Raw genomic sequence first — 27542 nt, forward strand, 5'->3', positions numbered from 1 at the left:
ATCGTGCGCAGTCGGGAGAGGGAGTGAGAGTGGCTCGCTCACACAGCAGCCAAAGGGAAACAGGCAGATACTTTCATAACAGGAACAAACAATAATGCATAGGCTATTACTGTTGACCAAATAATGGGTTTAGAACAATCTACAGGAACGTTGTGTAGCAAAATCACAAAAAATGACCGTCATAAGCAAAATAAGGTCATGTTGATCATTTTTGGTTTATCATCCCAGCTCTTGTGTATATATGTGTAGTCTACCTCCTATCTTGACAGTGAAGTCTTGCGCCACCATGCAGTTCCTAGCAGCCAGGTCTCTGTGGACAAACTTCTTGGCGTTGAGGTAGGCCATGCCGTCTGCTATCTCTGCTGCCATCTGAATCATCTCCTTCAGAGTGGGGGGCGGGCGCCCTGTAGGGTTATTCTGTAAAAAATAAACAATAAAACATTTATTAATACTATTTTACTATTTTACAAAACATGGGGGCCACAATAATTCTAGGTTGCATCCCAAACGGCACCCAATTCCGTATAGCATGCACTACTTTTGACCAGGGCCTATAGAGCTCAGGTCATAAGAAGTGCACTATATAGGGAATCGGGTGCAATTTAGTCTCGCTCTGGCCAGCAGAGTTGGTCAGCCAGCCAGCTAGAGACAGTGCAAGACTAGTCTGGTTTCCAACAAGACACAAGGGGGCAGTAGAGTGTGTGTGTGTATGTACCTCTGAGTCAGGGCGGAGGCAGCGCAGGTAGCTCTTCAAATCACCGTGTGTCATCAGCTCCATGACAACAAGAGTGGGCTGGCCCTTAGAGACCACACCCATCAGACGCACCTGAGGGAATATTTTGTTTACCTTACTTGCTTTGATTCTTGAACTGTGGCAGCTACCAACCTACTTTTTGAAGACAATTCTACTATTCAAAATCATGGTATGTGGTGGTCTCACCTTCCTCACCAATAATTTGTGTCGGGAGGCTAGCGTCAGTCTGTTATGTCTGGAGTATTTATCCTGTCTTATCCAGTGTCCTGTGTGAATTTAAGTATGCTCCCTCTAATTCTCTCTCTCCCTCTCCTCCCAGAGGACCTGAACCCTGGGACCATGCCTCAGAAACTACCTGGCCTGATGACTCCTTGCTGTCCCCAGTCCACCTGGTCGTACTGCTGCTCCAGTTTCAACTGTTCTGCTTGTGGCTATGAACCCTGACCTGTTCACTGGACGTGCTACCTTGTCCCGGACCCGACTCTTTCTCTCTACCGCACATGCTGTCTCTAACTGTGAATGCTCGGCTATGAAAAGCCAACTGACATTTACTCCTGAGATGCTGACCTGTCGCACCCTCTACAACCACTGTGATTATTATTATTTGACCCTGCTGGTCATCTATGAACATTTGAACATCTTGGCCATGTACTGTTATAATCTCCAACAGCCAGAAGAGGACTGGCCACCCCTCATAGCCTGGTTCCTCTCTAGGTTTCTGCCTTTCTAGGGAGTTTTTCCTAGCCACCATGCTTCTACACCTGCATTGCTTAATGTTTAGGATTTTAGGCTGAGTTTCTGTATAGTACTTTGTGACATCGGCTGGTGTAAAAAGGGCTTTATAAATACATTTTATTGATTGATCCTTATTACAAGCTGCTAAATGACAAAAATGTAAACGTAAGGTGGCATCCCCTATAACTTCTGTAGGTCTCTTACCACATGGTGGCAGGTGAAGCCCTTCATGACGGAGGCCTCGTTGAGGAACTCTATTCTCTCTCTCAGACTGGCCGACTCGTTGACCGTCTTCACCGCCACGCTTGTCTCCGGCTCGCCCTTCACGATGTCCTTGGCGATGCCCTCGTAGACCATGCCGAACGAGCCCTGACCCAGTTCACGCAGGATGTTGATCTTATCTCTGCCCACCTCCCAGTTGTCTGGCTCGTACACTGCAGATCACAACACACACACACAGTCAATGGCTGGACACTACTAGACAGTAACAATCAAGTCTTGTACATTCTACATCTCTGATTCTCATAGACATCCACCATAGTGCTAATGTTGTGACAGCTAGTATGTGTCAGTTGTCTATTTACATGGTATACTAGTTTGAACATCAAAATCCAGTCAGCTGCGCTTTTAAACAGGTGTATTCACAAAGGTCAGCTGAGAACAAAGAATATTATTATAATGTGTCCTTACTGTCAGCAGCACTAAGGTACTCTGGGTTGGAGGATGTGTAGAGGGGTCCAGAGGGGCCCTGGGTTTGCCTTGAGGGAACACAAGGAGGTAGGGGTTATTAATATATCATGATTATACACTTGAGTGCCCAGAACATGACAGACTGACCAGATGAAAGCTATGATCCATTATTGATGCCACTTGTTAAATCCACATCCATCAGTGTAGATGAAGGGGAGGAGACAGGTTAAGGATTTTTAAACCTCGAGACAATTGAGACATGGATTGTGTATGTGTGGCATTCAGAGGATGAATGGACAAGAAAAAAGATTGAAGTGTCTTTGAACGGGGTATGGTAGTAGGTGCCAGGGTGCACCGGTTTGAGTGTTTCAAGAACTGCAACGCTGCTTTTCACGCTCAACCGTTTTCAGTGTGTATCAAGAATTGTAAGTAAGCATTTCACGGTAAAGTCTACACTTGTTGTATTCGGTGCATGTGGCAAATAAAGTTTGATATGAAGAATGGTCGGTCCCCCACCCAAAGGACATCCAGCCAACTTGAATTAAATCAAGTGGAAATTTAGAACACTATTAGTTGAGTCATGTGTTAGTGCTGGGCTGTAACAAAAGCCTAGAAATACTACTGGTGTAATCCAACTAGTCAGGAGAGAAGCTTTGTAACACTACGTACCTTTTCTTGAATAACAGACTACACACCAGGCCGATTGTTTCATAGACAGTTGGGTTGGCTGTAATAAGATAGCCGTGTAGTAAGCATAATACTCACTTCTTCTTGAACATGAGGAATCCTCCCGCTGTCATCAGTATCAGCAAAACGATAAAAATTACTGAACCAATGGTAATCTTCAACATGTTGGATGGATCCACCCCTAAAAACACATCGCCATGGAGAAAGTCAGTTATGGTCACATACAAATATTTTCTTAATTTTACTGTGCCTCGGTGTGCTCTAATGTTTAGGAGATTGAGGCCAGGTTTCTGGTACTGCTAATGTAAAAGCTGCATATACAACTTATATTTGATTGATTCACTGATGGGTCAAGCTGTCTGTGGTGTGTGTGTATGTCTCTTACGCAGGTCTTCTACATAGAAGTGCGTGGGGTCAGTCCAGGAGCCGTTTCCTGCCAGCGAGGTGGCTCGGATCCTCACGGTATAATTCCCAGGATGCACCACTCTCAGCTTGCAGCCCTCCGACTGCTGGTACATCTTCCTGGACACACAGTGGTGCAGCTCCTAGAACAAACACACACTTTATTTTCATGTATCTGCGTTGTAAGAGGAGAGGAATTGGAGGGGACAGGAGAAGGGCTGAATAAGCCACTTAAGATATATATTTTTTTGTTGATTGATTGAGAAGAGGAATTGATAAAACAGGCCATGCGTAATAATTGACTTAAGATTGGGAGCAAATAGAATAGAATGTCTGTGTGAATCAGATGTGTTTTGAAATCATTGCATATAAGCCAATATTAAAACTAATGACCTGATTTGAGAAAAACATGTTTGTGCAATAACTATTATTTGAGAACCACCGGAGTGATTATGTTGTTTTCAACATCAGCGATGACTATGGCCTTTGCAGCGTTTCCATGGTAACTAAAACACAGCGCTGATGCAACATCGGGCTATTATTACTTTTCCATTAACGGTCCTATTCACTAAATGAGAGCACAGAGAGACTGTATTATATTAAGTGAGACTATAGGGCACATCCAGTGTTCAGTATTTGTCTGTTTGTGTGTGCGTGCATGCATGCGCCTGCTTGTGTGTCTGTTTATGCTTGCGTACCTGTGTGTGTTTGCATACGTGTGTGTGTATGTGTCTGCTTATGTGTCTGTGTGTCATGTATGAGAGCTCTCACCTCTGTGTCTCCCAGTCTCTTATAGTTGACTTCATACAGGATGATCATGCCGTTGGGGGCATTAGGCTCAAGCCACTTAATATGAACTGTGTACTCAGTCACGTCATAGCTGATGGGCCCCACTATGTCATCTGCTTTGTCTGTAGACAGGATACACAAGGTTTTAAAATGGCCTCATTACTATCCTATTACTATAAACATCCTTGGTCTAGAAATACTGTGCAAAGGTAGACAAGAAATCATCATGTTAAACTGGTTTATTACTTCTTACAGTGGTTTCTTAAAGTGATACTTTGGGATTTTGGTAATGAGGGCCTTTTTCTACTTCCACAGAGTCGAATTCACTTTTCATGCAAGCAGATACCACGGACTTCCAGTCATTGCGTTAACACTAGTTAGCATTGGCTTGCGAAACTACGTCCAACTTTTTTCATACTGGACACAGAGACATCAAAATGGAATCCATGAGTTCATCTAACTCTGGGAAAGTAGATAAAAGGCCTCATTACCAAAGTATCTCTTTAAGTAGTGGGTGTGCGTGTATGTGTAGTGTACTAGTATGTAGATAGCCTCACCCTCAGGCATGGTGCGAGCTGAGACGAAGGCTGCCATACTGCAGCGTGAGGGGTCTGTGGGGTGGTTGCAGGCCAGCACATCGATCTGGTACGAGGTAAAGTGTCGGAGGCCGGAGATAACAGTAGACTCCTTGGAAAACACTGTCAGCTGGATTTTAGTGCTCTCCACACCATTTGCATCGTCACTGTCTGGGCCGCGGGTGGCGAAACCTTCGGACAGGGTGGTGGGCGTCGCCGCGAATGACGGCAGCGTCTGATTGGCTACGCCCATGGCGGAGCGGCGCTGTCTTGGTCTTGGAGGGAATGAGGGATAATCAATTAATTAATCAAATCAATCATTTATTTTATTATAACAACTATTTGCTATATATATCACACCATTATGTTGAGTTTATTGCTACTGGGTAGGTTGCTGAGTCGTATTCATAAGGCACTAAACGAAATGAGGATTCAATTAGCCTTGAAGAAAAAATAACTGCTGCGTCCCAACAGTCTCTCCTTCCTCCTGTGAAGTGTGCACTTGTTCACTACTCCCCATACATTTCAAAGCATGTCCGCCGGTGTAGACATGGGCTAGAAAAAGTTTCCATGTCAGTCATTTCTTTTCAAATCCATGAACACCGGGAGAAAGGAGAGATTATTGGGACGCAACCCAGCCCTGTGTTATCCGAGTTGGATGATGTGTGTTGCTGGGGAAACAGTATGCAGGTAAAGATCGCTCAGCTTGTCTGACAACAGGAAGCGAAGGGATGGCGGTACAAATGATGAATGACGACAGCTTACCTAAAACACATTGTGAATGTGTGTGTGTTAGAGGTCGACCAATTATGAATTTTCAACGCCGATCCCGATTATTGGAGGACCAAAAATGGCCGATATCGATTAATTGGATGATTTTTATATATATATTTGTAATAATGACAATTACAACAATACTGAATGAACAATGAACACTTTTATTTGAACTTAATATAATAAATAAATAAAATAATGAAACATGCTCAATTTGGTTTAAACAATGCAAAAACAAAGTGTTGGAGAAGAAAGTAAAAGTGCAGTATGTGCCATGTAAAAAAGCTAACGTTTAAATTCCTTGTTCAGAACATATGAAAGCTGGTGGTTCAATATTCCCAGTTAAGAAGTTTTAGGTTGTAGTTATTATATTATAGGAATTATGACGTGTCGACTATTTCTCTCTATACCATTTGTATTTCTTATACCTTTGACTATTGGATGTTCTAATAGGCACTTTAGTATTGCCAGCCTAATCTCGGAAGTTGATAGGCTTGAAGTCATAAACAGCGCTGTGCTTCAATCATTGCTAACGCAGTAAGGTTTGGATGAATGCTTACGAGCATGCTGCTGTCTATCACCGGTCAGTCAGACTGCTCTATCAAATATAAAATCATAGACTTAATTATAATATAATAAACACAGTAATATGAGCCTTAGGTCATTAATATGGTCAAATCCAGAAACTCATTTCGAAAACAAAACGTTTATTCTTTCAGTGGGTGGCAACCCTAAGTCTAAATATTGCTGTTACGTGGCATAACCTTCAATGTTATGTAATAATTCTGTAAAATTCTGGCAAATTAGTTCACAGTTCGCAACGAGCTCGGCGGCCCAAACTGTTGCATATACCCTGACTCTGCGTGCACTGAATGCAAGAGAAGTGACACAATTTCACCTGGTTAATATTGCCTGCTAACATGAATTTCTTTCAACTAAATATGCAGGTTTAAAAATATATACTAATGTGTATTGATTTTAAGAAAGTCATTGATGTTTATGGTTAATGCACTTGTGTTATATCATCACCCGTTGGCGAAGTTGAAGTAGGCTGTGATTCGATGATAAATTAACAGGCACCGCATTGGTTATAATCAATACAGAACAAGCTAGTTAACCTAGTATCATCAACCATGGGTAGTTAACTAGTGATTATGTGAAGATATCTTATAAAAAAACATTAAGTTTAATGCTACCTAGCAACTTACATTGGCTCCTGGCTGCACTCGCGTAACAGGTGGTCAGCCTGCCACACAGTTTACTCGTGGATTGCAATGTAATTGGCCATAATCGGCGTCCAAAAGGCAGATTACAGATTGTAATGAAAACTTGAAATCGACCCTAATTTATCGGCCATGCCGATCGGTTGACCTCCAGTGTGTGCACATGATGTGTTATGTTATGTATGCTGGTTCTTTTGTACCCTGATTACACAATTAACAAATTATAATTTATACAATAAAGACTTTGACTGATTGATTTATCAATCAATCGATATCAATCAAATGGATTATATAAAGTCCTTTTTACATCAGCAATTGTCACAAAGGGCTTATACAGAAGCCCAGCCTAAAACCCCTAAGAGCAAGCAATGCAGATGTAGAAGCACAGTGGCTGGGAAAAACTCCCTAGAAAGGCAGGAACCTAGGAAGAAACCTAGAGAGGAACCAGGCACCGAGGGTGGCCAGTCCTCTTCTGGCTGTGCCGGTTGGAGATTATAAGAGTATATGGCTATTAAAGCCAGATCGTTCTTCAAGATGTTCAAACGTTCATAGATGACCAGCAGGGTCAAATAATAATCACAGTGGTTACAGAGGGTGCAACAGGTCAGCACCTCAGGAGTAAATGTCAGTTGGCTTTTCATAGCTGAGCATTCAGGTCAAGACAGCAGGTGCGGTAGAGAGAGAAATAGAGACATTTGTCCTTGATTGATTGACTGAGGTAGATGTCATACATACTTGGGCTCGAAGACCTCGTTGTGAATGTAGTTCTCGAAGGTCTTGCGGTACTCTGAGTCCTCTGCCTCCTTCTTCAGCTGTTTGTCTGTTTTGGGACAGGCACAGCAGCGGCCACCCTGCCCCTCATCCTCAGTCTGGTTCCACTTGGCCTCCTCATCACTGTCCACTTGGGTGGGCACCCGTGACGGCAGCTTCATACCTGAAGGGAGGGAGGGAGAGACAGAGTCAGAGGCAAAGACGGACAGAGACACAGAGAGGCAGAGAGAGAAATAGACATACAAAGATGGAGACAGGAGGAGACATACAGAGAGAGGCAGACAAAGATGGAGACAGAGACAAGCGCACAGAGACAGGCACACAGAAACAGGCACACAGAGCCGGGGGAGCCTGTCATTAATTGTCAGCAATATCTTTGCTGGTTGATATACGCCTACTCTGACATTATTCCCCTACAGACTAGTGTTGTCTAGACTCCTGACTGTTTGGGCGAGTGAGTGGGAGTAGAGGAGGAGAAGACGTTAAAGTAGAGCATGTGTGGTGCCACAGAGTAAGTGGCAGCCACTTGTTAGAAGGCCAAATCAGGTAAAGAACTATTCCATCCACCTCAATCACAGAACTTCACAGTCTCGCACACCCTGACCTTTCAACAGTGTTTTCCAAGTACATGGAGTAACACATAGAAAACATAGCCAGCCAGGGTGTTCCGGACTGGGGTGAATTTCTTTTGTAGAACGAGCTCTATTTTGGTGGCCTCTGGTACATTCTAATGCCTTGATTCTATTCGAAATACACAACTAAATCATTGAATACTTTAACGACTTTACCTCCCAGATTGGTAAAATTAGGTGTATTATTGAGAAAAAAAGAAGAGACTTCACAATTAAAATGACTGAAAATGTATGAATTCAGCGTGTTAGTATTTTTGGATATTTTAGGCCAGTGGTATTCAAAGTTGGGGTCACGGGGAAATTGCAGTCGGGTCGCCTTTTTAGGTGGGGGGGACAAAAAATGAAGAGTTCAGATTATTTCATGGGACAATATACACATGTTATTGAGAGAGATCATTTGAAAAATTTAACTTTATTGGGTAAATGTATTGGACATGATTTGGAAAGGCACACACCTGTCTATACAAGGTCCCACAGATGACAGTACAATGTCAGAGCGAAAACCAAGCCAGGAGGTCAAAGGAACTGTCCGTAGAGCTCCGAGACAGGATTGTGTCATGGCACAAATCTGGGGAAGGATACCAAAAAATGTCTGCAGCATTGAAGGTCCCCAAGAACAGAGTGGCGTCCATCATTCTTAAATGGAAGAAGTTTGGAACCACAAAAAAAATAAATTCCTAGAGCTGGCCACCTGGCCGAACTGAACAATCGGGGGAGAAGGGCCTTGGTCAGGGAGGTGACTAAGAACCCGATGGTCACTGGCATAGACTGGGTGACCAGTCAGGATCGAGGGAAAGATGAACAGAGCAAAGTGCTGAGAGATCCTTGATGAAAATCTGCTCTAGAGTGCTCAGGACCTCAGGCATGGGTGAAGGTTCACCTTCCAACAGGACAATGACCCTAAGCATACAGCCAAGACAACACAGGAGTGGGTTCGGTACAAGTTTCTGAATGTCCTTGAGTGGCCCAGCCAGAGCCCAGACTTGAACCCTATCGAATATCTCTGGAGAGACCTGACGATAGTTGTGCAGCAACGCTCCCCATCCAACCTGACAGATCTTGAGAAGATCTGTAGGGAAGAATGGGAGAAACTCCCCAAATACAGGTGTGCCAAGCTTGTAGCATCATATCCAAAAAGACTTGAATCTGTAATCACTGCCAAAGGTGCTTCAACAAAGTACTGAGTAAAGGGTCTGAATACTTGCGTAAATGTGATATTTCTAAAAAACTGTTTTTGCTTTGTTATTATAGGGTATTGTGTGTAGATTGAGGGGGAAAAAACAACAATCCATTTTAGAATAAGGTTGTAACGTAACAAAATGTGGAAAATATTTTACGAATGCACTGTAGTCCGAAAGATTTGTCTTTCAATTTAGTTTGTGTCAAAAACCTAGGAAGAAAGGTTGTTCTGTCATGTAAACATAGATTCCCTGTTAAGAAACTATTTGGGGGACTCCCGGGTGGCGCAGTAGTTAAGGGTGCTGTACTGCAGCGCCAGCTGTGCCACCAGAGACTCTGGGTTCACGCCAAGGCTCTGTCGTAACCGGCCGCGACCGGGAGGTCCGTGTGGCGACCCACAATTGGCCTAGCGTCGTCCGGGTTAGGGAGGGTTTGGCCGGTTGGGAAATCCTTGTCTCATCGCGCACCAGCGACTCCTGTGGCGGGCCGGGTGCAGTGCGCACTAACCAAGGTTGCCAGGTGCACGGTTTTTCCTCCAACACATTGGTGCGGCTGGATTCCGGGTTGGATGGGCGCTGTGTCAAGAAGCAGTGCGGCTTGGTTGGGTTGTGTTTTGGAGGACGCCTCTCCCGAGTCTGTACGGGAGTTGCAGCGATGAGACAAGACTGTAACTACTACAATTGGATACCACACAATTGTGGAGGAGAAAAAAGGGGGGGTAATTTTTATTTTTATAAATATAAAATAAAAAAACAGAACTACAGGTATGACTGAAGAATGAAGCAGGTATTAAACATGAGCCTTAATACACAGAAAGCAGCAGTTGACGACTTCATTGTCAACGCTTTAATCAAATCAGTAGGCCATTTCACTATCTTTAATAATACCATATATGTATCATGACATTAGCTTTTATAAACTTCAATCCGTTTTCTTTTATCATATTTTGGACCAGAATGAGGCGCTCTCCACTACCAAATCAAATCAAATTTTATTTGTCACATACACATGGTTAGCAGATGTTAATGCGAGTGTAGCGAAATGCTTGTGCTTCTAGTTCCGACAATGCAGTAATAACCAACAAGTAATCTAACTAACAATTCCTAAACTACTGTCTTATACACAGTGTAAGGGGATAAAGAATATGTACATAAGGATATATGAATGAGTGATGGTACAGAGCAGCATAGGCAAGATACAGTAGATGGTATCGAGTACAGTATATACATATGAGATGAGTATGTAAACAAAGTGGCATAGTTAAAGTGGCTAGTGATACATGTATTACATAAGGATGCAGTCGATGATATAGAGTACAGTATATACGTATGCATATGAGATGAATAATGTAGGGTAAGTAACATTATATAAGGTAGCATTGTTTAAAGTGGCTAGTGATATATTTACATCATTTCCCATCAATTCCCATTATTAAAGTGGCTGGAGTTGAGTTAGTGTCAGTGTGTTGGCAGCAGCCACTCAATGTTAGTGGTGGCTGTTTAACAGTCTGATGGCCTTGAGATAGAAGCTGTTTTTCAGTCTCTCGGTCCCAGCTTTGATGCACCTGTACTGACCTCGCCTTCTGGATGATAGCGGGGTGAACAGGCAGTGGCTCGGGTGGTTGATGTCCTTGATGATCTTTATGGCCTTCCTGTAACATCGGGTGGTGTAGGTGTCCTGGAGGGCAGGTAGTTTGTCCCCGGTGATGCGTTGTGCAGACCTCACTACCCTCTGGAGAGCCTTACGGTTGAGGGCGGAGCAGTTGCCGTACCAGGCAGTGATACAGCCCGCCAGGATGCTCTCGATTGTGCATCTGTAGAAGTTTGTGAGTGCTTTTGGTGACAAGCCGAATTTCTTCAGCCTCCTGAGGTTGAAGAGGTGTGGCTGCGCCTTCTTCACGATGCTGTCTATGTGAGTGGACCAATTCAGTTTGTCTGTGATGTGTATGCCGAGGAACTTAAAACTTGCTACTCTCTCCACTACTGTTCCATCGATGTGGATAGGGGGGTGTTCCCTCTGCTGTTTCCTGAAGTCAACAATCATCTCCTTAGTTTTGTTGACGTTGAGTGTGAGACTATTTTCCTGACACCACACTCCGAGGGCCCTCACCTCCTCCCTGTAGGCCGTCTCGTCGTTGTTGGTAATCAAGCCTACCACTGTTGTGTCGTCCGCAAACTTGATGATTGAGTTGGAGGCGTGCGTGGCCACGCAGTCGTGGGTGAACAGGGAGTACAGGAGAGGGCTCAGAACGCACCCTTGTGGGGCCCCAGTGTTGAGGATCAGCGGGGAGGAGATGTTGTTACCTACCCTCACCGCCTGGGGGCGGCCCGTCAGGAAGTCCAGTACCCAGTTGCACAGGGCGGGGTCGAGACCCAGGGTCTCGAGCTTGATGACGAGCTTGGAGGGTACTATGGTGTTTGAATGCCGAGCTGTAGTCGATGAACAGCATTCTCACATAGGTATTCCTCTTGTCCAGATGGGTTAGGGCAGTGTGCAGTGTGGTTGAGATTGCATCGTCTGTGGACCTATTTGAGCGGTAAGCAAATTGGAGTGGGTCTAGGGTGTCAGGTAGGGTGGAGGTGATATGGTCCTTGACTAGTCTCTCAAAGCACTTCATGATGACGGAAGTGAGTGCTACGGGGCGGTAGTCGTTTAGCTCAGTTACCTTAGCTTTCTTGGGAACAGGAACAATGGTGGCCCTCTTGAAGCATGTGGGAACAGCAGACTGGTATAGGGATTGATTGAATATGTCCGTAAACACACCAGCCAACAATTGTTCCTGCAGTGAGTGTTCAACATAATCATTGAATGTTTTCATAATTTATCTGCAGATAATGGGCAAAAAGCAGTAGTAGCCTATCATTACGCAAATTAGGGAGCCAAATGAACGTCCCTCAAACCAATGCATTTTGGTTCCGTGCCCCTAACAAATCCGATCAAACAGAACAACTCATCACTAGGCTACACTGACATGTCACTTTAGCAGTCACTGACAAGTCTTCACAGGTTTCGAATCCGAGGAAAATACAAACAAGCTCTTTGGTTTACTTGTTCCGATGCTATACCATGGACATTATAATAATAATTAAGTGGATTTCAACTCATCGTTACCACTTACATTACATGGGAAGTGTAAATTCACTCACAGGAGACAATGAAGAAACATCATGGTCTCCCTCCCCCATGAAAATACATTTGACCGCAGCCAACCACGGTGTACAAAAATAACACAGGTATCGAGAGGCGGGACAGACAGCAGACTGACAAACCAGCGGTTTCTCTGTCATCGCTCACTTTGTGACTGACAGGCACCTGTCCTACCAATAGATCACTAGATATTGCATATCGTTCGGGAGAAGCCTATACAGACTCTTCTGACTTGCGATTTGAAAGTTTTAAATGAAAAGAAACCTAGTTCATTTATGATGTGGAAAAAGTAGCCGGCTTACAACTAATCTGTTATCGGCTATTTAGACGTTTATGGAAAACACTGCCTTTCTGGCAGTAGTCCAATAGAGTAGAATATTCCACCGAAGACGACACTCACACTCACCTTTCTGGCAGTTGTCGAACTAATGATGTTCAGTACGCACACATTTTTGGGGGGTGCACAAATTTGTTTACATCCCTGTTGGTGAGCAGTTCTCCTTTGCCAAGATAATCCATCCACCTAATAGGTGTGGCATATTAAACAGCTTGACCATTACACAGGTGCATAATAAACGGCCACAAAAATGCCAGAGATGTAATAACTTTTGAGGGAGTGCGCAATTGGCATGCTGACCGCAGGAATGTCCACCAAAGCTGTTGCCAGAGAATAAAATTTTCATTTCTCTACCATAAGCAACCTCCAACGTCGTTTTAGAGAATTTGGTACGTCCAACCGGACTCACAACCGGAGACCATGTGTATGGCATCGTGTGGGCGAGCAGCTTGCTGATGTCAATGTTGTGCCCCATGGTGGCGGTGGGGTTATGGTTTGGGAAGGCATAAACTACGGACAACGAACACAATGGCATTTTATCGATACCGTGACGAGATCCTGAGGCCCATTGGCCTATTTTTAAGGTATCTGTGACCAACAGATGCATATCTGTATTACCAGTCATGTGAAATCCATAGATTAGGGCCTAATGAATTTATTTCAATTGACTGATTTTCTCATATGAACTGTAAACTCAGTAAAATCAATAAAATAGTTGCATGTTGCATTTATATTTTTGTTCAGTATACATGATGCCTATGAACCACCTTTCTGACTGAAGTTACATTTGTAGAATAGAATTGAACAGTCTCTCTAAAACGCACCTTTCTGACAGTAGTCAAACTTGTAGAGCTCGCTGGCCTCAGGCTGCTGCTGACAGTACACCAGGTAGTGAGTGATGTTGCCGTTGGGGTCCGTTGGGGGCTTCCACTTCAGGATGATCTGAGAGGACGAATTAGATGATGAGATGGGGTCCAGGGGCACGGACGGTTCTGGGGGAGAACACAGATACATACCATACGGGTTACTAATGTCTATGACAGAGAAACTCAAATCTGGACCTGATGTCCAGTTCCACTGCTGGTTTTCATACCTGCCTTCGATTCTGAGACTGATTCAAACTTGGGACATCAGGTGAGTGCAATTAACTACCCGGTAAAAAAAGGTCCAGAATCAGATTTGAATATCCCTGGTCTATGATATAAACCAACTAAATTCTGTTAGTGCAGGGGTATTCAAATCGTGGCCTTGAGGTCTGTACACTGCTGCTATGTACTCATTTCTTCCTTGCTAACCATTGAAGAATTTTAGACTGAGTGTACTCGGGCCAAATAACCAATCAACTAACTACTGGGGAGGATTGAGCACAAATAACAATATGATAACCAACAAAAAGGTTCACAGTCTTCGATACGCTTATTTCTAAAAAACTATAGTGTATGTATCAGCAGTTGAAGGGGGAGGGGTAAAAACCCCAGGGTGAGTGACTAACAGGACAGAGAGTACCAGGCATCACTGTCTGTACCGGTGTGTGATGACATTCGGTCTGTGACTGATGATAATGACGGTGACACCTACAGGGTACAGGTTAGACCACATTGTCAGACTCTGTTAGAGAACAATGAACAGTAAGTCTAATGACAGATTCTCCTCTCGAGGTGTGTGTGTGAGCGTTTATGGGGGTGACGGAGTCGTGACACAGGACAGGTGCCTGACAGGCGAGGTGGGTGAAACTAGAAAAACCAGAACACCCTGGAGAATGCACGCCACCCTCCAGCCAGCTTGTCGATAGTGCTGTGCCAGCTGCTATGACTTTAGAGAACAACGATCATGTTTAATGAAAGATTCTCCTAGAGGTATGTGTGGTTGATGGAGTCATGACACAAGACGGGGTGAACCCAGGTTCGGTTCAACCTCCACAAAGACAGAGAGACAGAGGTAGCCTGGATGCCAGCCAAACATAACGTGACAATGAGTGACATGGACTTAATAAAGCTGCAATTTTTTATTTTTTTATTTCACCTTTATTTAACCAGGTAGGCTAGTTGAGAACACGTTCTCATTTACAACTGCGACCTGGCCAAGATAAAGCATAGCAGTGTGAACAGACAACACAGAGTTACACATGGAGTAAACAATTAACAAGTCAATAACACAGTAGAAAAAAAAGGGGAGTCTATATACAATGTGTGCAAAAGGCATGAGGAGGTAGGCGAATAATTACAATATTGCAGATTAACACTGGATTGATAAATGATCATGTACAGGTAGAGATATTGGTGTGCAAAAGAGCAGAAAAGTAAATAAATAAAAACTGTGGGGGTGAGGTAGGTGAAAATGGGTGGGCTATTTACCAATAGATTATGTACAGCTGCAGCGATCGGTTAGCTGCTCAGATAGCTGATGTTTGAAGTTGGTGAGGGAGATAAAGGTCTCCAACTTCAGCGATTTTTGCAATTCGTTCCAGTCACAGGCAGCAGAGTACTGGAACGAAAGGCGGCCGAATGAGGTGTTGGCTTTAGGGATGATCAGTGAGATACACCTGCTGGAGCGCGTGCTACGGATGGGTGTTGCCATCGTGACCAGTGAACTGAGATAAGGCGGAGCTTTACCTAGCATGGCCTTGTAGACGACCTGGAGCCAGTGGGTCTTGCGACGAATATGTAGCGAGGGCCAGCCGACTAGAGCATACAAGTCGCAGTGGTGGGTAGTATAAGGTGCTTTAGTGACAAAACGGATGGCACTGTGATAAACTGCATCCAGTTTGCTGAGAAGAGTGTTGGAAGCAATTTTGTAGATGACATCGCCGAAGTCGAGGATCGGTAGGATAGTCAGTTTTACTAGGGTAAGCTTGGCAGCGTGAGTGAAGGAGGCTTTGTTACGAAATAGAAAGCCGACTCTTGATTTGATTTTCGATTGGAGATGTTTGATATGGGTCTGGAAGGAGAGTTTGCAGTCTAGCCAGACACCTAGGTACTTATAGGTGTCCACATATTCAAGGTTGGAACCATCCAGTGTGGTGATGCTAGTCGGGCATGCGGAAACAGATGTGGGACCAGGCTAGAGACGAGAATGGTGAAACTGTAATTACAGTAGAACACTGTTTGAACTGCAACTAGAACACCCTTGACATGTCTGCCCGCCTCCGAAGGTTGTGTGCCAACTGTGGCCTCACACCAGGCTGCGTGGTGTGATGAGGCGGCACTGTAATGTGGTTTATCAGGAAGGAAGGAGACAATGCACAACAAGTACAAAGGAAGCCAGTCAGCCTAACTTAGACACCTGTCTGTGTTCAACCCTAAACCACAGCCTGTCCTCTGGAGACACACACAGTGACACACACACACACACACACACACAGGGAGATCTAAATGCACGCAGGGTGACACACACACACAGGGTGACATCAGATTCATGACCTCAGTTTGTGTGACTTCAGACATTGGGCACAAAGCAGAGACACAATGAGACTGGGAGGTACAAGTAGCACTCCTGTCTCATCATCATTTCCTTCCTCTTCCTTGTTCTCGTGCCATTAGCTATGACACACCTCAGCTAACAGTCGAGGTGAGGCAGAGGACAACAGCCAATCTACCAGCTACTGTAGCTCTTATACCACTTATTCTAACCAGGGGTGGTCAAATCCTACCTTTGACTCTGGAGAACCTGCTAGCCAATTAATATATTGGATAGTCCACTCACCAGTTGGTCTGATTAAGGGGTTGGGGGAGGGGGGTGAGGGCTTGAGATCACCAGAGAGAATGAGGAGTCTTACTCACAGAATTGAATGAAGAACTGTATGGTTGCGTCACAAATGTCACCCTATTCCTTATATGGTGTACTACTTTCGATTAGGGTCCATAATGGTCAGAAGTAGTGCACTATATAGGAAATAGGGTGCCATTTGAGAGGTAGCCAATATCTCAATAAGGGCTCTTACTGGTGGCGTTGGTCCTGACGTAGATGATCTTGCTCTTGGCCCCGAGGACCTGGTGTTCATCAGAGGCAGAGAGCTGGGTCTTGACCATGATGGCGTACTGCGTCCAGGGCTTCAAAGACAAGATCAGGGTACCTGGAAGGAACAATAGTATTGGTACATGTTGCAGCACGGACACTATTGAGCGAAACACTTGTTATTCTTACCATGCTACTACAGTGAATCGGGTTACCTGGAACAATATTACTGGGATGTGTTGCAGCACGGACACTATTGAGCAAAACACTGGTTGTTCCTTCCTTTCTACTACAGTATGTACCAGTATGTATCAGTACTACAGTATGTACCAGTGACCAGTATGTACCTGTACTGTATGCTGAAAGTTGTCAAATATGAATGGCTAAGCAGCTAAAATAATTTAACCGTCTGTCCATTCTGTATAGTTGTTAGACAGATTGACAGACAGGTGACACTCATGATGGATTAAAGATAGACTCAGCTAAATGCAAGACTTCGCTCTCACACAGTCACACACAGCATCATCGCACGTGCAAGAGTTCATGCTGTTACAGCATGGTAGCCAGGGCACCAAAACATAGGAGAAGTTGAGCCTCTCACTTCAACGCTCTTAGTTGTGGAAATTGACCCACTTATACTCTTTACTTTCTGCAGCTACGTCATATTGCTGAGTCTACCTTTAATCAACCGAAACCATTGTTTTGTCCATTTTTATTCATGCACATTTTGGGGCATCATGTCTTAACATAATATTTCTGCATCCTAACCTCCATTTTGGATTTCCCCCAAGATTTTGATAGTGTACAGGCATCTATCCTTTCCAATACAGAAGAGATTGAAACGTTACCTGGCTCCACCTGTGGATTGCCCTCTGTAGCCCGGGCTGGAGGATCCAGGTCAACTATTACCCAGTTAGAACCACACGCGTCCTGGCCGTCAAACTCTGTCACGTTGCGGTAGGGCCTGGGAGAGGGGAGAGACACAGACATAGATAAGAAATAAGGAGACACACATACTGCTCCAAAAAGGTCCTTAGAAAGGAGGAATTGTACTAGCTCCAGACTACATTGAATATTCTGCAAAGTTCTTCAGAAAGGAAGTGGTTAAATGGTATTAAGTTCCTAGGGACGACTGTGCCCATAGTGCACTGATACAATTAAAACTCCACTTCTCTGGAAACTGCTCATTCCCAAAAGTAACTTGAGGGCTTTGGACTCCAGCTGCCCTTCTGAAAAATGATGGCACAGTCATGTCCGACACACACACACAAACGTGTGTACTTACGCTTCCTTGTAGAAGAGCATGAAGCCCAGCAGGTCTCTGAAGTCAGGAGGCCAGAACGGTTCCCACCTGATCACGATCTTATCATGTGTGGCACGCACCTGAGTGAACCTTAACTCCTGGTTCTCACCTGAGAGTCACACACACACACACACACACGATATGGTCAGTACTACACTAGCCTAGGTCTGTGACTCACCACAGACGTACGTACGTGTGTGTGTGCACAAGCATGTATGTGGGGCGGCAGGTAGCCTTGCGGCTAGAGCGTTGGGCCAGTGATGAAAAAGGTCGCTGGTTTGAATCCCCGAGCCGACTAGGTGAAAATCTGCTGATGTGCCCTTGAGCAAGACACTTAACACTAACTGGTCCTGTAAGTTGATCTGGATAAGAATGTCTGCTAAATGACTCAAATAAAATAAAAAACATATATATACATATATATATATACACATACATATATACATACATACACACATACATACATACACACATACATACATACACACATATATATATATACACATATATATATACACATATATATATATATATATATACATACATATATATATATACATATATATATATATATATACATATATACATACACACACACATATATACATACACACACACATATATATATATACATACATACATACACATATATATACACATATATATATACATACATATATATATATATATATATATACATACACACACATATATATACACATATATATACACATATATATACACATATATACACACATATATACACACACACACACACACACACACACACACACACACACACACACACACACACATATATATATAGTGTGTTCATCTCTGCAAATTTGTGTGTTGGCGTTCATGCGTGTGTGTACTCAAGACTGTATGCTCCTTACAGGAGGCCTGGTCTCCATTGGTCTTGGATACGATGTCGTTCTTGTGCTGTCTGTCTTTGGTGCCTGTCACCTCCTCCATCTTGCGGATCTCTGACATGCAGAGCTTAATGTTGAGTTGAAAGAACATGCGTCCCTGGAGGATGGTCAGGTTGTGTTTGTTCCAGTCCCACAGCTGACGCAGGTTCTGGTTGTCTAACGCATAGAACGAGTAACCCCTGGGGAAGAAACAGACACCAGGGTTGGGGTCAATTCCATTCAAATTCAAGTCAATTCAGAAAGTAAACCAAATTCCAATTCATTAAATATAATTGGAGTTGGAATTCCTGTGTACTTTCTGAATTGACTGGAATTGACCCCAACCCTGACAGACACATTATACTGATGTATTTTTAAGTGTATTTTAAGTATTACTGACAGATATAGTTTAGAATATGAGAGGAGGAGGAGTAAGAGGAGCAGAAAGAGAAAGAAGCGAACTGCAGGGCTTGGAAGAAGACAGTTGGGAGGAAGAGGACGAGAAGGAAAGTCAACTTACCCGTCTATCAGTGTGTCCCCTCTGATGACCTGTAGTTTGCGGAGGAAGGAGAGAGAGACGAGGGCGTAGGAGCGCCGGACAGTCAGATACCCTGTTATCTCCTCCAACTGACCAAGGTTAGCCTCCAGCTCTGCTGCTATGTTATCTACACACGAACACAATCAAATGATTATTCACTTAGAAAGAACTTTGGTTACAAGCAGGGGTGACATAATGACACACACATACACTTGTAAATTAGACAAGGGCTCAGAATACTCACTTCCCCCTCTGAGGTTGATTTCCATGCTGCCGTTGAGCACGGTGCATCCTCTCAGAGCCTGTGCTGCTGTCACAGAGTCCACCATCTTCTGGCCCATACACACCTTGGGACACAGCCCAGCACATGGAGTACAGATTAACCTGCAGGAGGAGATGGAGAGAGCACACACGTCAGATAGGGATGAGGGGAAAAATCCATACAGTAGAGAATCGCAATATTATTTTTTGCAATTTTATATTGATACTCTGACTCCAAGTACCTATTAGTAAAATAATTGCTAGGTAGTTAACATTAGCTAGCCCTAAATCGGCTGTACTTGCGCCAAAACTACAGATTGTTTTCAAATGTTTGAAATTGTGTTCCAACATGTTAACACTTATCTCTAAAACTTGTTTTCTCATGGCTCTCTCTTGTTCCTCAGCAGCAGACAAATAGTGAGCAATATGTTTGGAAAATCAGATCACAATAAAATCACAGTACATATAGAGTCGTGAGACACATAGAACCGCAATACACATCGTATCAGTACCTAAGTATCATGATAATATCATACCGTGAGGTCCCTGGCAATTCCCAGCCCTAAGGTCATACGGTACAAACACACACAAGTCAGAAAACACACTCTTGGGGTAGACACACAGACTAACACAGTCAGAGAGTTCACAGTCACCGAGTTCGACTCACAGGAGGTGGGAACCACTTCACAGACATAATCAGACTCTCACTTGGCGGTACACGCACGCACACACACGCGAGCAGAGTTTGCCCAACAGTTACTCTATAACCTCAAGTCACCTCATGATGAATTGAAGGAAGTAGGCAATAATCCTTTCATAAGAGCTACGGTGCCCTCATCTACCCCTCAACCTTCCAAGAGAGAGGGAGAGAGGATGAGAGCGAGGACTACTCTATAACCTAACAATGGAGTTAAGTTCAATCTTTCATAAGAGAGAAGTATACAATGTCGTACGCCCTGATCGAGCCCTTCAACCTTCAAACACAGAGCCAAACCATTCACGACGTGTCAAGGTAGTTTTTATGCTGACTGGTTTGAGAGGTGAGAGAATGATCTGGTCTAGTGTAAAGTAAAACGTCTCTCTATCTACTCACAATACCCCATAATGACATAATAATAATGACAAAGCAAAAACAGGTTTTAAGAAATGTTTGCAATTTTTTTTATTTTTGAAATCTACTGAAATATGACATTTACATAAGTACCAGATCCTTTATTAAGTGCCTTGTTGAAGCACCTTTGGCAGCAATTACAGCCTCGAGTTTTCTTGGGTATGACGCTACAAGCTTGGCACATTTGGGGAGTTTCTCCAATTCTTCTCTGCAGATCCTCTCAAGCTCTGTCAGGTTGGATGGGGAGTGTCGCTACACAGCTATTTTCAGGTCTCCCCAGAGATGTTTGATCGGGTTCAAGTCCGGGGTTCTCAAGGACAATCAGAGACTTGTCTCGAAGCCACTCCTGCGCTGTCTTGTCTGTGTGCTTAGGGTCGTTGTCCTGTTAGAAGGGGAATCTTTGCCCCCAGTCTGAGGTCCTGAGGGCTCCATTCACTTTTCCCTCAATCCTGACTAGTCTCTCAGTCCCTGCTGCTGAAAAATATCCCCACAGCATGATGCTGCCACCACCATGCTTCACCGTAGGGATGGTGCCAGGTTTCCTTCAGATGTGACACTTGGCATTCAGGCCAAAAAGTTCAATCTTGGTTTCATCAGATCAGAAAATCTTGTTCTCATTGTCTGAGACACTTTTAGGTGCCTTTTGGCAAACTCCAAGTGAGCTGTTATGTGCCTTTTACTGATTAATGGCTTCTGTCTGGCCACTCTACCATAAAGACCTGATTGGTGGAGAGTTGCAGAGAGGGTTGTCCTGATGGAAGGTTCTTCCATCTTCACAGAGGAACTCTGGTGCTCTGTCAGAGTGACCATCGGGTTCTTGATCACCTCTCTGAACAAGGCGCTTCTCCCCCGATTGCTCAGTTTGGCAGGGTGGCCAGCTTGAGGAAGACTCTTTGTGGTTCCAATCTTTTTCCATTTAAGAATGATGGAGGCCACTGTGATCTTAGGGACCTTCAATGCTGCAGAAATGTTTTGGTACCCTTCCCCAGATCTGTGTCTCGACAAAATCCTGTCTTGGATCTCTACGGACAATTCCTTGACCTCATGGCTTGTTTTTTGCTCAGACATGCACTGTCAACTGTGAAACCTTATATAGACAGGTGTGTGCCTTCATGTCCAATCAATTGAATTTACCACAGTTGGACTCCATTCAAGTTGTAGAAATATCTCAAGGATGATCAATGGAAACAGGATGCAACTGAGCTCAATTTCGAGTCTCATTAGCAAACGGTCTGAATTCTTATGTAAATAAGATATTTCTGGGGTTTTTTTTATATAAATTTGCAAACATTTAAAAAAAAACTATTTTCGCTTTGTCATTATGGGGTATTATGTCTCGATTGATGAGTGAAAAAAAATCATTAAAACCATTTTAGAATAAGGGTGTAACGTAACAAAATGTGGAAAAAGTCAAGGGGTCTGAATACTTTCTGAACGCACTGTACATTAAGGAACTATTGTCATTGTCAATGGATGGACTCTTCACTTGCTGTTTGAGGTGAAGAAAAATTACTTGAGAAGCTCCACAGCTCATTAGTGGTGGTAAGTTAAGACAATCAGAAATACTATCAGATCCACAAATGGGCACATTTATAGGCTCACATTTGTGAGCAGACCAGATAGCCCAGGCCTACTTCTATGCGTAATCAGGTGCGTGTCCTTACTCAACAATGACATGAGCGCTCCAAACAAAAGAAAATGAATGAATTTACAAAAGTCGAACTTGAATTCCATAAACCAAATCTTGTATTGGTAGCATAGGTTATGCGCTCTGCAAACAACGTGTCCACTCCAACAATGAGAACAGTAAACAACTTTAATAATAATGTATTGAATGCATTAACAGAAATTACCATAACCCAACCAACATTGTACATTAGAAATTATGGGAATTAACAGTAAATGTACTACTGGTGATATATGCAATGGAGAATTAATAGACTTACAATCAAAGAAAGGGAAAACAATTCACACAATGAAGTTATGAAACAATGAATGTGTATGAATTTGCTGGAGAGAGTTCATTCTGGAGAGAGACACGCGTTGTGAATCTTAGCCACACTCCCCTTCTTCTTGGACACCGCCATCCCGTTGCCTCTGCAATGGATAAGCCCACTGCGACAGGCGCAAATCAGCCAGGTGTCTTGTGTGCCCCCCCCCAAAAATATACGCGTTACTGCTCGATTTAAAAAAATATTGGCCGATCAATAACCTATCGACCAAACAATCGTACAGTCACCTAAATGGGGTCAGGTCTAGTTTCTTCCTGCAGCATTTGTAGCATATTTTCATGGAAACGTGTGTCCATATGTGATTTGTTAAAACTAATACGTGAGGAGTGGAGGTATGTGGTGTTGGATAAAGCAACACTGTTGTAGCACCAGCAAATGACCACAGTATATAGTGCACTATAGTCACTATGGGGGCCCTGGTCAAAAGTAGTACACTAAATAGGGAAAAGGGTGCCATTTGGGATGCATTCAATAATGATAGGCAGGCGGGATGACTTACAACACTACTTATTATGTATAGTGAGAGTGAGTGAGAGGAGAGAGGAGAGAGGAGGAGAGAGAGAGAGAGAGAGAGAGAGAGAGAGAGAGAGAACAGAAGGAGAGATTTGAGGAGAGGACAATGGGTGGTGAAATGCAGGCCATAACCTGTGGGGCCATCAGACTCCAGCTACCCAGCCACCAACCTTGGCCCACCCTCCAGCATGCCCCTCCCCAACCACACAGCCAGCTCCTACCCAGATTTCACCCTGCAAGCCACGCTGTAACAAAAGACACCAAGGCCTGAAGAGGCCAGACCCATCTCTGTCCAACTAATGATTAGTGTGTCTGGAGTCTGTCTCCCTTGCACGCACGCACACAGTAGATGTGAAGGTCACTGTGATAAACACACCCAGATTTTTCTCTCTAGTAGCAAGCCAGGATTAGAATGCACACAAGCACACACACACACGACCTTAAACATTGTTATTGGCAAATCAATGAGCACTGTAGCCGAGCCCTGCATGAGTGACTGTCTCAGCTGGCTTAGTTCAGACTGGCTCAGCTATGGAGTGGAGACAGCAATAGCAAGCAGAAATTAAATGCTATGAGGAATTTATTCTGTAGCCCAACACAAAACACTGCACACACACACACACACACACACACCACTGCCCTGTTTTCCCGCCTGCTTTGCTAGCTGCTCTGACCTGAACTTGCTGAACTGTCTGCATAGCGAATACACTGTGCCAACCAACGCCTCCACACTCCCACTGCAGCGCCGCACATGCGCGCACACACACACAGCCGTTGTACAACAGGGGAGCCTTGTCATGCACAGTGCAGCACTGTCATGCTGCACTGTTCAACAGAAATTAGCAGGGCGTGATGCAAAGAGCTTTTGCAGCATTTCGATCTAACTGGCACAACTCCTCTGAAACCACACTGAGACGGCTGCAGACAGGTACATATTGAGACGGCTGCAGACAGGTACATGTTGAGACGGCTGCAGACAGGTACACGTTGAGACGGCTGCAGACAGGCACACGTTGAGACGGCTGCAGACAGGCACACGTTGAGACGGCTGCAGACAGGTACATGTTGAGACGGCTGCAGACAGGTACATGTTGAGACGGCTGCAGACAGGCACACGTTGAGACGGCTGCAGACAGGCACACGTTGAGACGGCTGCAGACAGGCACACGTTGAGACGGCTGCAGACAGGCACACGTTGAGACGGCTGCAGACAGGCACACCTTGAGACGGCTGCAGACACGTACACGTTGAGACGACTGCAGACGCGTACACGCTGAGACGACTGCAGACGCGTACACGTTGAGACGACTGCAGACACGTACACGTTGAGACGACTGCAGACACGTACACGTTGAGACGACTGCAGACACGTACCTACTGAGACGACTGCAGACACGTACCTACTGAGACGACTGCAGACACGTACCTACTGAGACGACTGCAGACACGTACCTACTGAGACGACTGCAGACACGTACCTACTGAGACGACTGCAGACACGTACCTACTGAGACGACTGCAGACACGTACCTACTGAGACGACTGCAGACACGTACCTACTGAGACGACTGCAGACACGTACCTACTGAGACGACTGCAGACACGTACCTACTGAGACGACTGCAGACACGTACCTACTGAGACGACTGCAGACACGTACCTACTGAGACGACTGCAGACATGTACATATCGAGACGACTGCAGACACGTACATATCGAGACGACTGCAGACACATACATATTGAGACGACTGCAGACACATACATATTGAGACGACTGCATGTACAAATTCCTTTTCCATATACCATCTTGTGCAAATGTTATGGTTTTCACTTTAGCATTAACATTAGGTCGTGGAGAGTTTAAGTGGTGTATAGAGTAGACTTCCCCTTCATTGTTGAGTTGACAATATAATTCATACAGCATACAAACATAGTACTTAGGCTCACGTGCTAGAGTTGATGGTGGTGTATAGTACTGTATTATAGACTTACATAGTGGAGTTGACCGCGGTGTAGAGTTGAATGTACAGTAAGTAGACTTACGTGGTGGAGTTGACAGTAGTATATCCTGAGGGGCACTCAGGTATACAGGCTCCGTTGTGGATAACATACTCATGGCAGTCGCTGCTCTTGCTCTGCTTACACTTGTTGTGGAGGTCCTGGCAGAAGGAGAAGGGGACGCAGCGCCAGCCCCTGTAGGTGTAATATCCCTGGGGACAGCGGTCCACACAGGCCTCCTGGTATTAGGGAATAGGGATGAGTTGATGGAAAGCATCCACATCAATTCAATATAACACGTTTAAGTGCTATTTTCCATTGCTGGACAGACATATGTTTAAATAAAGTTTAAATAAACACGATTCTGTTTGATTCAGCTTCCCCCACTCCAGCAATAGATAAGTAAGCTTGTGTCTAGTATGCACGCACGCATCTAACTATATTTCACAGGGAAAACTCAGGTTAATACATCTACAGGTTAATAAAATACATCTCTAGCACCCATCAAGAATTTGAATTCTTGAAGAATGAAAACTTTATTGCCATGCAACAAATGTTACTCAAGTGTGTTGAACTCCTCCATACGGTACCTGGTGCTGGAGGTTCTTGCAGGCTACACAGCTGCTGCTGTTTTGGGGCTCAGAGCAGCCCCCCAGACATGACTCATGGCAACACTGGTTGTCCTTGGTACAGGCCCGGTGCTTACAGCTGGGGGGGCACACTGTTGGAGTGCAGAAGGGGGGGGGGGGGGGTTAGTGACAGGATTTACATAGAGAGAAAGAGTTCAGGTAATATCTGCCCGTTTCACTCGGTTTCAGAACGTTTCTACCTAGGGCTGAGCGATACAGTGAACTGCAAAAGTATTGGGACAGTGAATTTTGTTGTTGTTGTTTTGGCTCTGTCCTCCAGCACTTTGGACTTGAAATGATACAATGAGGTTAAAGTGCAGACGCAGCTTTAATTTGAGGGTATCTTCATCCATATTGGGTGAACCGTTTACAAATTACATCCTTTTTTTTAATCCCTCCATTTTAGGGGACCAAAGGTATTGGGACAAATTCACTTGTATGAGTATAAAGTAGTAAAAAGTTTAGATCCATATTCATAGCATGAAATGACTATATCAATTTGTGACTCCACACATTTGTTGGATGCTGTTTGTTTTGGTTATTTTTCTGATTATTTTGTGCCCAATAGAAATGAATGGTAAATAATGTAGTGTGTCATTTTGGAGTCACTTTTATTGTAAATAAGAATAGAATATGTTTCTAAACACTTTTGCATTGTGGATGTTACCAATGTGGATGTTACCATGAATATACAGAGAAGGTTAACATTTGGGGGATATGATATTTGCGCATTTAACTTTTTCACTCAGAATTTGTGTATATATATATATATATATATATATATATAGATATAGAGTGAAAAATTCTGAGTGAAAAAGTTAAATGCGCAAATATCATATCCCCCAAATGTTAACCTTCTCTGTATATTCATGGTAACATCCACATTGGTAACATCCACAATGCAAAAGTGTTTAGAAACATATATATATATATATACAGAGAAGGTTAACATTTGGGGGATATGATATTTGCGCATTTAACTTTTTCACTCAGAATTTGTATATATATATATATATATATAGATATAGAGTGAAAAATTCTGAGTGAAAAAGTTAAATGCGCAAATATCATATCCCCCAAATGTTAACCTTCTCTGTATATTCATGGTAACATCCACATTGGTAACATCCACAATGCAAAAGTGTTTAGAAACATATATATATATATATACAGAGAAGGTTAACATTTGGGGGATATGATATTTGCGCATTTAACTTTTTCACTCAGAATTTGTATATATATATATAGATATATGAGTGTACAAAACATGCTCTTTCCATGACAGCCTGACTCGGTGAATCCTGGTGAAAGCTATGATACCTTGTTGATGTCACTTGTTAAATCCACTTCAAATCAGTGTAGATGAAGGGGAGGAGACAGGTTAAGGATTTTTAAGCCTTGAGACAATTGAGACATGGATTGTGTATGTGTGCCATTCAGAGGGTGAATGGGCAAGAAAAAAGATTGAAGTGCCTTTGAACAGAGTATGGTAGTAGGTGCCAGGCGCACCGGTTTGAGTGTGTCACCGGTTTTTCACGCTCAACAGTTTCCAGCTTCGAGTGTCATTATAGTCCTAACAGGAATGGTCCACCACCCAGAGTACATCAAGCCAACT

At 43.8% G+C, this 27542-nt stretch overlaps 1 protein-coding gene across 1 annotated transcript in view; it reads right to left on the minus strand.

Annotated features, from left to right (window-relative positions):
- The window catches only part of LOC135558906 (insulin receptor-like), a 108932-nt gene that overhangs the window by 12685 nt on the left and 68705 nt on the right, over positions 1–27542 (minus strand). Inside the window, exons 3-20 of the mRNA XM_064993119.1 lie at positions 25889–26019; positions 25344–25537; positions 19646–19785; positions 19384–19528; positions 18849–19063; positions 17935–18061; positions 17498–17613; positions 16636–16767; positions 13520–13687; positions 7365–7563; positions 4615–4907; positions 4040–4179; positions 3252–3411; positions 2945–3047; positions 2180–2247; positions 1694–1923; positions 716–826; positions 255–417 (exon numbers count right to left, since the gene is read on the minus strand). Coding sequence (XP_064849191.1) covers positions 255–417; positions 716–826; positions 1694–1923; positions 2180–2247; positions 2945–3047; positions 3252–3411; positions 4040–4179; positions 4615–4907; positions 7365–7563; positions 13520–13687; positions 16636–16767; positions 17498–17613; positions 17935–18061; positions 18849–19063; positions 19384–19528; positions 19646–19785; positions 25344–25537; positions 25889–26019 — 2835 coding nt within the window. The remainder of the gene's footprint in view (positions 1–254; positions 418–715; positions 827–1693; positions 1924–2179; positions 2248–2944; positions 3048–3251; positions 3412–4039; positions 4180–4614; positions 4908–7364; positions 7564–13519; positions 13688–16635; positions 16768–17497; positions 17614–17934; positions 18062–18848; positions 19064–19383; positions 19529–19645; positions 19786–25343; positions 25538–25888; positions 26020–27542) is intronic.

The sequence above is a fragment of the Oncorhynchus masou genome, chromosome 17, assembly GCF_036934945.1.
Source record: "Oncorhynchus masou masou isolate Uvic2021 chromosome 17, UVic_Omas_1.1, whole genome shotgun sequence".
Classification (NCBI taxonomy): Eukaryota; Metazoa; Chordata; class Actinopteri; order Salmoniformes; family Salmonidae; genus Oncorhynchus; species Oncorhynchus masou.